General features: G+C 36.9%; 1 protein-coding gene across 4 annotated transcripts in view; it reads right to left on the bottom strand.

Moving 5' to 3' along the window:
- Nucleotides 1-3,955: 3,955 nt before the first annotated feature.
- Nucleotides 3,956-15,155, bottom strand: part of LOC120767279 — a 77,344-nt gene continuing 66,144 nt past the window's right edge. For 3 of the 4 annotated variants that reach the window (XM_040093153.1, XM_040093154.1, XM_040093156.1), the window contains 9 exons: nucleotides 11,420-12,159; nucleotides 8,664-9,128; nucleotides 8,504-8,604; nucleotides 8,254-8,440; nucleotides 7,640-8,185; nucleotides 7,142-7,556; nucleotides 5,884-6,035; nucleotides 5,683-5,809; nucleotides 3,956-5,616 (listed from right to left, as the gene is read on the bottom strand). In XM_040093153.1, coding sequence (XP_039949087.1) covers nucleotides 4,512-5,616; nucleotides 5,683-5,809; nucleotides 5,884-6,035; nucleotides 7,142-7,556; nucleotides 7,640-8,185; nucleotides 8,254-8,440; nucleotides 8,504-8,604; nucleotides 8,664-9,128; nucleotides 11,420-12,159 — 3,838 coding nt within the window. In that variant the 3' untranslated portion in view covers nucleotides 3,956-4,511. Of the gene's footprint in view, nucleotides 5,617-5,682; nucleotides 5,810-5,883; nucleotides 6,036-7,141; nucleotides 7,557-7,639; nucleotides 8,186-8,253; nucleotides 8,441-8,503; nucleotides 8,605-8,663; nucleotides 9,129-11,419; nucleotides 12,160-12,293; nucleotides 12,453-15,155 lie in introns of those variants that run through there. The other variant, XM_040093155.1, reaches the window with a different exon arrangement.

Raw genomic sequence — 15,155 nt, 5'->3', positions numbered from 1 at the left:
TTGGAATATTTACTCACAGAATAACGAAGTATTCGATTTTTCTCTGAAGTGTGGAGTTGTAAAACATTTACGCTCAAAATGAACAGTAAAATAATTTTCTCTGTTAGGTTTACTGCCCTCAAAATTGCCAATTATGCGATTTTCCCTTCAGAGAACAGTTCAAAGTACGCTCACAAAGATCAATTGTCAGAATATGCTCAATTGTCAGATTTTTCTCGCCCAATTCAAGTTTCACACATTAAGTTGATAGCTTGGAAGCATTATAAAGATTGTTTATTACTAGCAGTAATGCGCTTACGATTACTTTTTTCGTTGGAGTCAAAATAAATTAATTTCTAGAATTTTGAATTTTGTCAAAAATTCTGAAAACCTCTTTTAGCCCATATACATAATTATAATCGAGCCTGCGCACTAAGCAAGCCCATAAATTTTACTAAAAATTAATAAAAAAATGAAATGATAATAAAAATTCTTTACAATATAAGTAAATATATAACAAATGTAAAGATTTAGTGCTTAAAAATTTATAATAGTATGGAGTGTCAAAAATTAAAATAACTATAAGGGTATAAATATTTCAGGAAATCTGATTAAAAATAATAAAATACGAAAAAATAGAGAATAATAATAATAATAATAGAGATTATCGAAAATTTTAAAATAAACAAAACAATTTAAATAAAAAAAAAATTAAAAAAGAGTTAAAATAGGCACACAGTAATCATGATAACTTATTTCGCATAATTTACAGCCATTTTTAATTTTTAACTTTACAATTTTGCTAAACGTTTTCTCGCGTAATTTTAGGTTCAGTTCAATATAAGTTTGTTTCAAATATATTTTTTGCGACTTTGCCTAGTTATTAAATTGGCGCACTGCTAAAAGAGCTGAGATTCCAACTGAACTATTGTTTTCATATACATTAGGTTCTTATAATTACTTTTTTTATTTAACAAAATGTTGTTTGCATTTTAAATTATTTGTATTAAATTTAGGGAATTTTAATTAAAAGAATTATTTGCATTAAATTTAAAGAATATTTAATTAAAAAATTATTATCATTAAATTTAAGGAATATTTATTTAAGAAAATTGTATTTCATTTAATTGCACATTATTTAATTTATTAGTAATAATATTATGTTTATTTATTAATTTTTTATTATTTTTTAACAAATTAATATTTGTGTGCCTCCAATATTTAACTTTTGTTGCGTTAATATTATGATTATTTATTAGTTTTTTATTTTTTTTAATAATTTTAATTAATATTTTTCGCATTTAATATTATTCCTTAATATCAAAATTATTTAAAATAATTATTATTGTATTTTTTTTAATATTTTTATTATTTTCATTAGTTTTAATTTATTTCATATTCAATTGAAATTATTTTCTGTAACTATTTAATATTATATTACTTCAGTACGTGACTTATTAATTTTTATATGATTTTAACATATTATATTTTTTATTAGAATTTTATTAAAACATTAAATTTATTTATTATTATAAACTGAATAGACTACATTAAGTTTGCCACGAAGTTCTAACACCCAGAAGAAAATGTCGGAGACGCCAATTTTTATAGAACTCATCGCTACATACATAGCTGGCATACAAACTGAGCGATTAAAATCAAGTTCTTGTATGGAAACAATTTTATTTGACAAGAGTTCATTACGCAACTATTGTTGACTATTGTTGTTCCGAAAATTTTTTTATTTGACATGATATCTTCACGAAACTTGGCATGTATTATTATCCAAGTCAACATTACAATTTTTTTTACAAATTATTCAGAGAGAACCCCTATAGCTGGCATACAAACTGAACGATCAAATTCAAGCACTTGAAAAAACCTTTTTATTTGACAAGACATCTTCACAAAAATTTGGATAAAATATTTTCAAAGGCAAAGAAATTTTCAAGATCGAACTAGTATGGCCTATTGCACTCATATAAACTCACGGATCAAAATCGAATTTTTGGCAAACTTTTTCATTTGACAAGTTATCTACACGAAATTTGGCATGAATTTTTGCTAAAGAAGAGGATAGAATATCTGTAGAAATTTTCAAAATGAAACTAATTTAGCATATCGCTGTAATACAAAACAAAACGCTAAAAATCAAATTTTATGAAAAACTTTTTTTGTCAAGAGATTTTCGCGAAATTTAGAATCGGTTATTGTCGAAGACAAGTATAATATCTCCAAACAAATTTTGCAAATCATATTACTAGAGCATACAGCTGCAGTATAAAATAACCGATCAAAATGTTGTTGTAGCGGCAACAACAACAACCGATCAAAAACAAGTTTTTGATTGAAGGGTATTATAGTTTCGTATAACTGCTTTTACTTGTTATTTTTTTATTTAAAATAATTTATAATCAACTTTTATTAAACTTGTTAGTTGCTCATATTTAATTTTTTTATATTTCATTAATTTTTATTTCATTTGTTATATGTTATTAATTTTACCGTTATTACTTCTTACATAATTTATTCAGTTTATCTGTACATATATATTTTTTTAATTTTATCTTTAATATTTGTAACTCATTCTATATTAAATATTATTATGATTTTATTGGATTTTTATTATTATTTTTATTTGCTCTATTTTAATTTATTTCCTTTTGTTTCATTTTATTATTAATTATTTTAAATTTATTTGTTAAAAATAATATAATAATATATAATATTAAATACTATTATGATTTTATTTTATTTTACTTTATTTCATTTCTTTTTAGTATTAATTTAGTTATTTTTTTATTTATTTTGTTTTAATTATTTAATTTAATTTTATTTATTTTATTTTACTTTACTTAATTTTTAATATTTGTTATATATATTTTTTTTGTGATAATTAGATGTCGTTACTGCGTTCTCTGACTACTTTTTTCTTAATATACTTAAAATAAATGAATATATGCATGTAAATATTTCATTAAAATCCTAATTAGCGATATAGTTTTTCATTCAAATATTGTATGTGTGTTTGCACATATGCATGTAGGTGTAAAAATGTTTGTGTATGTGTGTGTAAATGTAGAAATATTTAAAATTACAATCAGTTTTCTTCATCATAATATTAATTAAATTCATTTTATTCAGCAAATTGAAACATTTTATTTCTATATACACATACAAGTCTGTATATATATTTTTTATATTTTCGCTTATAAATAAACTTAGGTCTGTACATACTATGTATACGTATTTACATACATACATATATGTATGGATGTACCAAGTCACTTCAACACATTTTCGAATATTCAAAATCAATTAGAACTCTAATACTGCCATGCGGTCTAAAGTGGCGGCATATTTTATGATACACGTTTTTTTATATCTATATTTTTTAAATATATGTGACCTGGTCTACGGAAAGGGGGCTTAGGTGTCAAAAAATCAATTTTCACGAGAAACTGACGAAACGAGTTGTTTATTTTTAACAGCTGTTTCCCAGAAAACTAGTTTTCGCACGTTAGCTCCCTTTTCGTAGACCAGGTCACATATAAAGAATTGAAACCTAACTTTTATTAATCGTTCTAAACATAATGGTGCACAGTGAGAGTCGAAGAAAACGTAATAACCGTAGTTAAAATCCGCTTTTTGTTAGATGTTCAATTACAAAATGTTTTCAAAAACACATTTTAAGGTTAGAAATGAATTTTGTTTACAAATCTACGGTTTAATTTATTTATTACATTATTTAACGCGCATCATAATAAATATTAACTAATTATTTATACGAACACATGCATAAGTCATGAGTTTTAATAAGAAATTCAATTGTTTTCTATTCTCTAAAGGCAGCCGGCAAACTCAAATTAACGAAATTGTTTATTTTTATAAATACATATAAATATTTATATAGTTAGAAATAATAAATTTTATTTCTTTTTTTTGCTTTAATTTTACATTAACATTTTTTCTATGCACTATTTTATTCTACATATATGGTATATACAAATACAAATAAGTTGTTGCGTACGAAATTATTATTATTTTTGCCCTTCAAAATAGGATTTACCAACATTTTGCTTCTACAGTTTTATACAAGTAAATAAAAATGTATTGAATTTCTATAAAAATCGCTTGGCGATACCTAAAATACATTGCATAATTGAATATTGTATACACGAGTATGTATGTATATGTACTTGTAGGCGTCCAGTGTTGCACGTTAAATGAAATAATTTAAGTACGCTTTTGTAGACATTACATTTTAGGACAACAGAAATTATGAAATAATCCGGAGCTTTTATGGAATGACTTAACCGAGACGCGAGCGCGCATGCATTTTGCGCGTGACCTAGCAAAGTTAAACGATAAGTGCAGTTTGATATCAGTTTGCGCGTTCATCCATACATTAGCATTAACTTGCGCAAATTGCTTGGCTAAAAAAATGCGTTTTAGTGCCATGTGTCCGAAGAACTACTCACTGTACTGCGTTACTGCTAATATTGTAGGCTTGCTCAGTGCTCTCCATCAGCTCAACGCAATGATTCGATATCCTTGCGGTTTGCCGCGCCTGTAGCAGTGGATGTGTCATTTTGCGCTTCCTCCGCATTAGAGTCGTCCTCATCGTCGCGCGCCGAACTGATCAACTCGTTGCGCTCATCGTCGATTTGTATTTTGTGATGGGAGGCCTTGCGCGCATGTGCATGCTTCAAGTGCAAAACGGCTGCCGCACCGCCACCGCTGCCATGTGCTGGCGTGGACGCATTGCTGCTGCAGGCCGTGCTGCTGCCCAGGTCATTGCGTTCGCTGCCGGTGCAGAGCGTGTAATTTAAGTCTTTGGAATTGGTGCGCCGATGGCGTAGTATGTTTAAGGCCGCCTCGGCGACATTGTGTGCCGCGCCCACAACAACGGCGCCGGCTCCGCCACCCACAGCCGCGCCACCTATACACGCTGGTGTTGTTGCATTGGAATTATTGCTTGCTGTTGTGGCCGCTGTGCGTGTATTCAAGTCCTTAGAATTATTGCGTGAGTGTCCGCGTGAACTGACCGCCGTTGCTGCCAACGCTGCTGCTGCCGCCGCCTCTGTTTCATTTGAGTTCTTCACACGATTCTCATCTCTATTCATTACGTTCTTCAGCACATTCACATTCTTGTTCTTGTTATTGTGATGATTGCGAAAGAAGTCGGCATCGAAACGTATATTATTGGGCATATAAATCTGATCGTAGGAATGATTGCGCGCATGCTTTTTCACGAAATGTCCACAGCCGGTTGTCAACTCATCGTCGTCCTCCTCATCCTCTTGCGGTTTGAGCTGATTTTGTATATAACGTATATTGAGCGCACCGGCGTCATCGCGTGAATTTGTGCGTGAATGTGTGAGTTTGTGTCGGAAATCGCTGTTTAAATCACTAGAATTGTTGCGGGAATGTGTTTGAAACCGTTTTAAGCTCTTGATTTTAATTGGCTCATGCATGCCGCCGTCCGTTGAAGTCGTGCCAGGCGCTATATTTTGGTCTTTCGAGAAGCTACGTATCATCTTGACGTCACACGATGCGCTACGGAAATGTTTCTTTGATTTCGTTTGCGGCGTCGACAGACCCGACGAGTTGATAGCATTATTACACTTGTCATAGCTGCAAGGAAGAGTGACGAAATATACTTTATGTAGAAAAAAACTGTATATTAAAAGTAATACTAACCCATATTCTAACTGTATGGTGCGTGAATCATTTCTCGAATGTCGCAATGCGTCCGAAGTCAGTATTATCTCACCATTACTGCCGTATTGTGGATTCGTGTCGTTAGTCGTCAGTTTTTCCTCAAAGACTGCATGGAAAACAAAACAAAAATATAAAATTATTTATTTACATTGTACGAGTAATATTTCCCGAAATACTTACGTTTATCCAAACTTATAATGGAACCGATGATCGGATCGTTTGCGTTAATAGGCTTCAATTTCTCTAATTGCTTTCTCCTTCTTACCAACCACCAGTCAGCAATAAATATGGCGAGCGCCACGATTTTCACAGTGGCGCAGAGTCCCACATATCTACATAAAATGTAATAGAATATTTTGTTTAGTAAAACAAAATTGATTTTCTGTATAATATTCCGACTAAGTCAGTACCTTACATACATATTTATTATGCCAAGCAAATGAACCACTTATGTATACAGTATCACAAGTAGGAGAATCACAAAAATCTCAAAACTAGTCAAGGACTGCAAAACCTCGTTAACAATAACATCAAGCTTTTGCCATATTAAACTTGTATGGGCCTCTGGCCACAGCGGAATCGCCAAAAACTTCAAAACCAATGAGCTTACTAGTAATGCCACCCTTACCCCAATTTCATCCGATTGGAAGCGAGTCGGCTTCCCGATGTCATGTGACCTTCAGTGAGCTCGGCAGGCGCTGGTCAACAACCAGAAGTTATGCGACTGCGAGTTCCTTCTCGCACAGAGTGGACTTTATGAGGTTGTCCGAACTATATACATAGTCAAACTCACCGCAATTGTAAGTGTAGTGATTGGAAAATGTCTAATAGATACAGAAGTGCTGCGACTAAATATTTTGTAGGACGATATTTGCCAAAGATTACCGTCTACCCAAAACCCGCCTTTTGCTAGACTGAGATCGAAAGATCTGGCTAGACACACCTTCGGCGAACCTAGCGAAGTAGTTTGAATTTATATTAACCGTCTAAACAAATTAGTAGTAAGCTCAAAACGCTTCGTCGATCTATGAAGATCTGGTAATCCATAAAGAACGAGTTTCTAACCAAGTGAGATCCATCAATTAATATGAACCCTACGACTTAACCCTAACCTTTGTGTATCGCAAGCCAGTTTTTATCTATCTTTAACTAAATGTCTGTCCTTAAGTAAAAAGAAAGCAGCTAATTGAAATTCAGAACTGTGATGGCGATCACAGGATCTCAAATTGAGTTTGATAGCATCGAAACATAGACGGTTCGTTTCATGTACTTCGTGCAGTAGCGAAAATTTTGAGGTCATTACAACTTACGACTTTAAATCTGAGACTAACCATTCAACAGATATGAAAATGAGCAACGAAGTTCAAGGTGATTTATTCAAAATTGAGTTAACTACCATCCCATCAGCACAGAGCTTGAAGGCTTCGTTCATACTTACTTGTATCTAAATTTCTCAATGTCATAGATCAAACAGCGGCCACCCTTTTCGCCACATGTCGATTTCCACAGCAAACACGTCGAATCGATTAAGTTACCAAAAAGTATGGGCGCCGGTATGTAGCCGAACAAACGGAATATAACGAATTGCATGCCGAGCGCAAACGAACGCTCCTCCTCAGACACTGAACGCAAGACAATCATCAGCAATGGCATTTGCGTCGAAGCCACAATAAATGTCATGAAGAAGAGCAATATGAGGAAGGGATAGATGGTGCGACAGGGTGTGGCACATGGACCGGCAGTGGCAACAGGAACCACAGTAACTTCGGCGAAATCTTCGTTGGCGTTTAACGCTTGAGCTTGACTGCCGCCAGCACCCATATAAATGCTGCTCGATATATTTGAGTGAACACCTGTAAATGGTGGAAATAATATAGCATAAAACCATTGAAATTTAAAGAGACTACAAAAAAACACAGTTAGATAAAATACGCACAAGCACAATTGGTGTAGTTTGATGTGGATGAGAATGCGGTGCAGCCTGCATGACAGGGACTGAAGTATGTCAAACCATTATTGCCGCACACCGGCTCCACATCTGTGGTCAGGCATTCACAGCCGAAATTACAGGCAGCCGTTAGATTGACTTGGAATGGTTCGATGACGCCATGCTTGGCGCTGCGATAGTATGGTATTGTGGTGCCAGCCATTTTCAGATTATCGCAACCGAGGAAAAACAGCATCGCATAGAGCGCAAGGCATATTGCGTTCGAGATGATAACAAACTGTACGGCGCCTTTTGGTTTCAGCTGAAAACGTTTCAATATGCAGCCGCCGATGAAGATACCAATACAAGCGCCCGGCACAGCTATCGAACCAGTAAAGACGCTCGCTTGACTTTTGCCCACACTGAATTGAGTCTCCAAATATTTTGGTAGGAACACCACAAAGCCAGACACTATCCACAGTTCCATACAGGCGCCCAAACAAGTGACAATATACACGGGGTTTGTCACGAGACGTAACATCGATTGTGGTATATCTGCAAAGAGTTGAAGATTGAACATACATAAATCGCACGTGAATTATTGAAATCTAGTTCGTACGCACCTTTAATGTCTTTGCCATAACCGGTATCCACGCGCGGTTCATCGTCTTCTTTCGCACTTACCGCCACTATTTCCTTTTTCACTTTACCGGCTGGATCGGTGCCGCGTGGAAGACTATTGGAATTGTTAGGCACAGCTGGTTGTATAACGGAGCTCTTCCGTATCTTTTTCTTCTCGGTGGTGAGTACCTGCGGTGATAAAAGTAATATTAAGTAAATTCGGGCTACTTACTATTGAGAGTGTATGGTTACCTTTGGAAAGGAGAAGAACGGCACAGCCACGATAAGCAGCAAAACGCCGCAAAGTAGGAAACCACCCCACCACATGCCAACCCAGCGACGATCACCCGGATCTGGAAATGAAGTCAAATTACATTAGCAAATTCACTTAAAATTCCGGCATCTCACATACTTATCGATATAATTGTGGACGAAAGTGAGTCCATGTGAAAGGACAACAGGTAGGCGCCGAGCAGAAATCCCAGCACCGGTCCAAATGCCGCCATACTATACATACAACCTATGTACATTGACGAGCTCTCCGTCTTGACATGATCATCCACATAGGTGGTGCCGAGCGTGAAGAGCGGACTACCACCGCAACCGAGCAGTAACTGTGCAATCACAAAAAGTAAAACCGGTCCGAATGTTGACAATTTGCCTTCGAGGCAATTATCTTCGCGTAAGGTATGCGGCGCCAATGGTGGATTGGAGAGACCACTCGATAGTCTGCCTAAGTCCATATCTTGATCACGTACCAGTGCACTACGACATATGTTATCACTTGAATCATTCATAATGGTGACGCCGGGATTCGGTTCGCCGGTAAAGTGTGGCACCATGAAAACCAGTGAGCCAATGCCCATAATGGCGGCGCCTGAAAAGTAATAATTGTAAATTAATATAGCATATTATTGTAAATGTAGGAAGCATAATCGTTTCTTTCGAGATTAAGAATTGTGTTTTAAAAGAAACCTAAAAACCAAATATTAAAGATTAAAAATTATCTGCTGATAGGCTCGATTGCCCGAAGGCAAAGCACACTTAAGTTCCAATCGTTGGGCATGCTTTCGTCCGGCCATATTTTACAAAGAAGCTGATGCATGCTCCTTATCAGTTCTTCGCCGCCGTGTTTGAATAGCTTGGCCGGCAGTCCATCGGTCCCCACCGCTTTGTTGTTCTTCAGACGGGTAATTGCTATTCGAACTTCTTCATGGTTGGGCAATGGAACATCTGCTCCATCGCCATCGATTAAGGAATCGGGTTCGCCTTCTCCTGGTGTTGCCATTCACTGGGCTGGAGAAGTGTTCCTTCCATAACTTAAGTATGCTCTGGGCATCGGTGACTAGATCACCTTTGGGGGTTCTACAAGAGTATGCTCCGGTCTTGAAACCTTCTGTAAGCCGCCGCATTTTTTCGTAGAATTTTCGAGCATTACCCCTGTCGGCCATTTCGGCCTCTTTCTTTTCTGCAAATGCGTCTCGCTTCTCTCTTCAACTCTCGGTATCTATCCCATCCCGCACGTGTTGTGGTCGATCGTTACGTTGCGCGGTAGGCAGTCTGTTTTCTCTCCGCTGCGACACGGCACTCCATTACTTTCCTCAAATTACTTTTTAGGAGCTTTACTTGTGTGCTTGGGATCATCGCCCTGCTGGAACGTCCAAGCAAGCGGCACTTTTTCACTGGCATACGAGAGCATGGTTTTCTGGAGTATTTCGACATATGGATCACCAGTCATGTTTTCCTTAATTTTATAAATAGGTATTACACCTTGCCAAGAGAAGCATGCCCAAACCATGATGCTTGAACCTTCATGTTTTATCCTTTTTGTTGTATATTTCGGCTGGTATTCGGTATTGGGTGGACGTCTTACATATTGACGCGATCCCTTTCCGCCATATTTAACAATTTTCGATTCGTCCGACCACAAAAAGTTACGCCATTATGTCGTAAACCTATTTAAATGTTCTTTGGCAAATCGAAGTCTTTTTTCAACATGCTTTTTAGATAATAAGGGCACTTTTCTTGGACTCTGCGCACTCAAGTCGTGGTCCTGAAAACGTCGGCGTACAGTTTCAGTACTTGCAGCTACATTCAAGGCATCTTTTATCTCTGTAGCAGCCGCAAATGGAAGCTGCTTTGAGTATCTGACAATGGAATTGACTTTTCTCGCTGACATTGCTGGCTTCCGTCCAAGTTTTTTATTACTTAGTTGGTACCTGATAGCGTTACGTACCATTGTGGGTGAGCAATCAATAATATAGCGAACTTCGACATAAGTTTTGACCTCAGAAATCTATTTTGACACGCCGAAAATGCTTTGCAAATAAAGGTTCTTGCAATTGTAACAAAAACAACAAGCGAAGCAAAACTAGTCGTTGCATGTTTTTATGTCAACATCTGAAGCTAACGGATTTTAAAGTGATTCCCACAAAAAAGATAATAGAAAGTATGATATTATATACATATGTGACCTTGTCTACGAAAAGGGGGCTTAGGTGTCAAAAAAAAGGAGAACAATTAATGAGATAACGAGAAACTGACGATTATTTTTAACACCTTTTCCCAGAAAACTAGTTTTCGCACGTTAGCCTCCTTTTCGGAGACCAGGTCACATATATTAAAAGAATACCTAGCACTACTATGAATTTGATCGTAACTGTTTGTAGCCTGAACTTATGTTGAGCACTCATTAAGTCAACTAGGATTTGCAGTCCCTATTTATTAGGAATGCTCAAATTATTGATTCCAATTTTATGTATCGTCCTTATGGACCCCAAGTACTAGTATGGTAGTAGGGCGCGATTGAGACACCCAGGGTTTGCAGTTCCTATTCATTAAAAATTATCAACGAATTGATACTCCAAATTTCTCCCAAAAATCCCTTGATGTTACGAACCTATCATATTTAGGCTTAGAGAAGCAATGTTCTTTTCCCGGTCTGACCAATTAGGCAAGTCCGCCTCCCATCATAGTCAGAACTTTAGGTCTGCCAGCAAACTGAACCCAAAGATTGTTTACTCGGCAGTATTTCTAAACACTTTTTGGCAAGTTGTAAATGAATTCTCCGGATCTTCCAATTGTTACGTAATTCAATACTTAAAAAAAATTAATACTAACCTATAATAAAAAAATAATACTAACCTATAATAAAAAAATAATACTAACCTATACCAATCCAAACGGGTATGTGACGTCGGCTACCCAAATAGCTCACAAATATGACTGTTATCACATTGCCAATCTCATAACTGGACGCTATCAGACCCGAATAACTCGAAGGTATTTCGAAGCGTTTCTCAATCGTCGTTATAACGGAATTTATATAACCGGAACTCAGTGCCTGCTGCAATGTGACTAGAATCGACAGTAGCAGCACGAATACTTTGATGCGTGCAAATTTCTGTATACGACCGGGCCGATAATTGAGAATACCACAATCACGTGACTGCAATTCGTCATCATCATCATACTCCGATTCGTACAGCATAGCAGCCGGCGTCGTCGTCGCATTATTATTTGTAACGGCGCCACCAACATTGCCTGCTCCCACAGCAATACTCGCCGATGGCTGACGGCTGTGACTTTTCGCCAGAATCTCATTGCAACAACCGCTGCACACCGCTGGTTGTTGGCAATTGTTATGGCCATGATGTGGGTGATGCAGATGATTGTGCTGATGATGCGTTGCTGGGTGATGATAATGCTGGTTGTGGCAGTTGCAGGTGGCACGTGACGCTACGTTGGCGCACATATTATTAATGTTAGGCGCCGTAGCGGCGCTGCAACTGACCAGTTCGCCCAAATTGACCTGAGAGTCTTGTGTGGCAGCGTCAACGCTGCTATCATCACCGCTCGTATTCGTCTCCGAGTAGAGGCCCGTCATCTGGTACATGGACTCCTGGCGTCTGGAAGAAAAGAATGAAACATTTAGATATAAATTTGTATGGAAACAAATATGTGTGGGGAGTGGGTGGATGGTGGCTGGGAGTATGTGGGTGCTTCTGCAAATTGTTATTTCATCGGAAAGTAATCATTATACCGTTGCATGCGATAATCCATTTTCGTGTTAATGTGCGGCTGTTATTAGTAATTCCAATGGTGTTATGCGCATTTAGCCGGGCATAAAAAACATTTGAATTTTATGCAAATTCACGTATTGATTATTTTCTAAAACACTTTAATGATTTTGATATTTCAAGATGACATGTACCAGTTTACAATTGAGTGATGGGGCAGGTGTACAGGGTTCACAAAAATAGTATAAGTGAAAAGTATAAGGTGCATATAATTTAATGAAAAATAAAATATATGAATAACGGTTGCTTAAGTGCAATTGTACTGTGGAAAAAGTATTGTCATGTTCCCACGGCCTAAACGTGCCTCGAGCTAGCCAGCCTGCCCGCTTGTTTATTTATTTATGTAAGTACTTTTTTAAACCCCCCCCCCATTTACTTCGCGTCGACTGCTTTTGTTTCTTACAAAAACATATGTGTTCGCTTGTCAGCTTGTGGCCGTATTGGAAAACGATTACTGGCAGGCCTTTACCGAAGGATATTGACAAAAAAAACTCTCTCCAAAAACAATTGTAAATAGAAAAGGCACGATACTTGAAAAAGAGGCAAGGCAAAGGCCGTTGAAGGACACGTGTGAACGTATGTAGATTTATGAGTGCATTCGCTCGAAACTATATTTTCGCACAGTAACTCCAAAAATTAATCGATTAATTTAAATTTTTTGACAACAAGTATTTTGAAAGTCGATAGACGATTTAGATTCATTAGTTTGGGGTTGGAGTCATGACGATTTAGATTCATCAGTTTGGGGTTGCTGTCAAGAGAAGTTCTCTATTTTCAGGGCTGTACCAATGTGCGACCAACTGTAGAGCTATCTAAACACAGTAGATCCAACCAAGAATAGAAACAAGCCTTAAACACTAAATCTAACGTATATATGTAAGTAGGTAGTTAGAGTGAATGTCTGACGACGCATCTGGGCCTTTAAGATGACTTTTTGAAACCACCGAACTAAAATGTATAGTGACTTTGTGTTTTTCCTGAACCACCTCGTGTTTCTGAGTAAGTTCATCAATACAAAACATCGACAAGAAACCGTCGTACGTAACTGCAAGTATTTTCCTATACAAGATATTTTACAGTCTCCTCTTTTAATTCCTGACAGATTCTGCAGTAGTCAGTGTGTAGTGTTTCCAGTCTATTGGCATTTCTGCCAATTGGTCATTGACCTGTTAGCACTCCAGCTAGAGTTTTTATGTAATTTCTTTTGAATTTTAGTAGTCGGCATATGCGGCCCATATTCCATTCACGCCACGTGTGCCTGCTTGCAGAGCAAGTTAGGGTCTGTCTCCAGCGAGACTCAGCTATATACAACATATAGCATGTGTGTCGATTAAATATTTACAAGTAACCAGAAGCAACTCCCTCTTTTCTGCAGTCTTATGTGTGGTGCCTGCTCCGGCTAGTTCATCTGCTTCACAGTTACCAGGAATATTACGACGTCCTGAACTCACTGCAGGTTTACCGTGAAAAAGAATGTTAGATCCACCGAGAGTTCAAGGCATTCTTTCATTACCTTCGAGGAAAACCTAAGAGACTTTGGTAAATCCAAGACCGCTTGGCTATCTTTATATAGAAATATATGTATTCCGTGTTCTGAGCAAACTACTTGTCAGTGATCTGGTAGATGTTAGTCGATTTTGGATATTACTTTAATTGAAATTGAAGCTCCCAAACCATTAAAGTCGAATTATGGTTGTGTTTAAAGAGTCAGAGACTTCAGTTCTAATGTTCGACATGTCTGTTAAATTAAGAAAAAACGTATCCAAATATTCTATATCATCTTCAGCTTTTCTTCTCTTTTATAGAAAACTTTACCAATCGAACGCTCATATAAATATATGCAAATACAGTTTGTGAGGACTTCTTGAAAGAAAACTTTCTTCTTAATTGGCGTAGACACCGCTTACGCAATTATAGCCGAGAGTTGAGTCATGTGTAGAAGTTCACGCAAGTGAGGAAAGTTCTCTGATCGTCATTCACTTGGGAGTGGCCAGAAATGATTCTTTTACACATGACTCAAGCAGCTCACTACTTCCGGTCTTTGACCAAGTATCCTCTGGGTAGCCTAAGAACATCCGTTCGAAGGCGAGCTAAAGTGAGAAGGCGAAACATCCCCTGCATAGGGTTGTGCGCTGAATTTGGGACCCGCCACGTAAAAAGCCTACCCCAATGAAAAATGACAAACAGCCTCGGATGAAAGGAAACTTTAGATGGCGATTAATATGCAGTATTCATCGAGCTTCTCCAAAGCCAAGTTTTTGTGTAAATTATTCTGTCGACAACTCTTCTCGGAATGACGTCCGCCGAGGTGTAGAAGTTTATAATTTTCGGAAAGAATCGTCGGCCCGGCCGTCGGTCTGTATCATATATCCGCGAACTAGTCCCTCAGTTTCTTTAAAGAGCTTGTTTAGATCGGACAACTATAACATATTAGATACCATACAACTGGCCGATAAAACTCAAGCCCTTATATGGAAAGAGTCTTAGTTTTGGCAAGGTATCTTCACAAAATTTGGCATGGATTATTATCCACGACTTGTCTACAAGCTCCGAAGAAATTGTTCACATCGGACAACTATAAAATACAGCTGCCATACAATTGACCGATCAAACTGAAGTTCTCGTATGGAAAGCTCTATTGAAAACATAGCTAAAATATCCGAAGAAATTTTTCAGATCGGACAACCATAGGATATGTGTAGTTGCGATAGAAACTGGTCAATCAAAATCAGAATGAAGGTCTTTTTATACCCTTTTATTTCATTAAAAGTTCCGTGCAACCGATATTAACGTTTTTTGTTGTTTTATATTTCATTCACATTCTC

This window comes from Bactrocera tryoni, chromosome 2 (assembly GCF_016617805.1).
Source record: "Bactrocera tryoni isolate S06 chromosome 2, CSIRO_BtryS06_freeze2, whole genome shotgun sequence".
In the NCBI taxonomy this organism is placed as follows: Eukaryota; Metazoa; Arthropoda; class Insecta; order Diptera; family Tephritidae; genus Bactrocera; species Bactrocera tryoni.
Note: the sequence above shows the minus strand (reverse complement) of the source record. Positions and strands in the feature narration are given on the sequence as shown.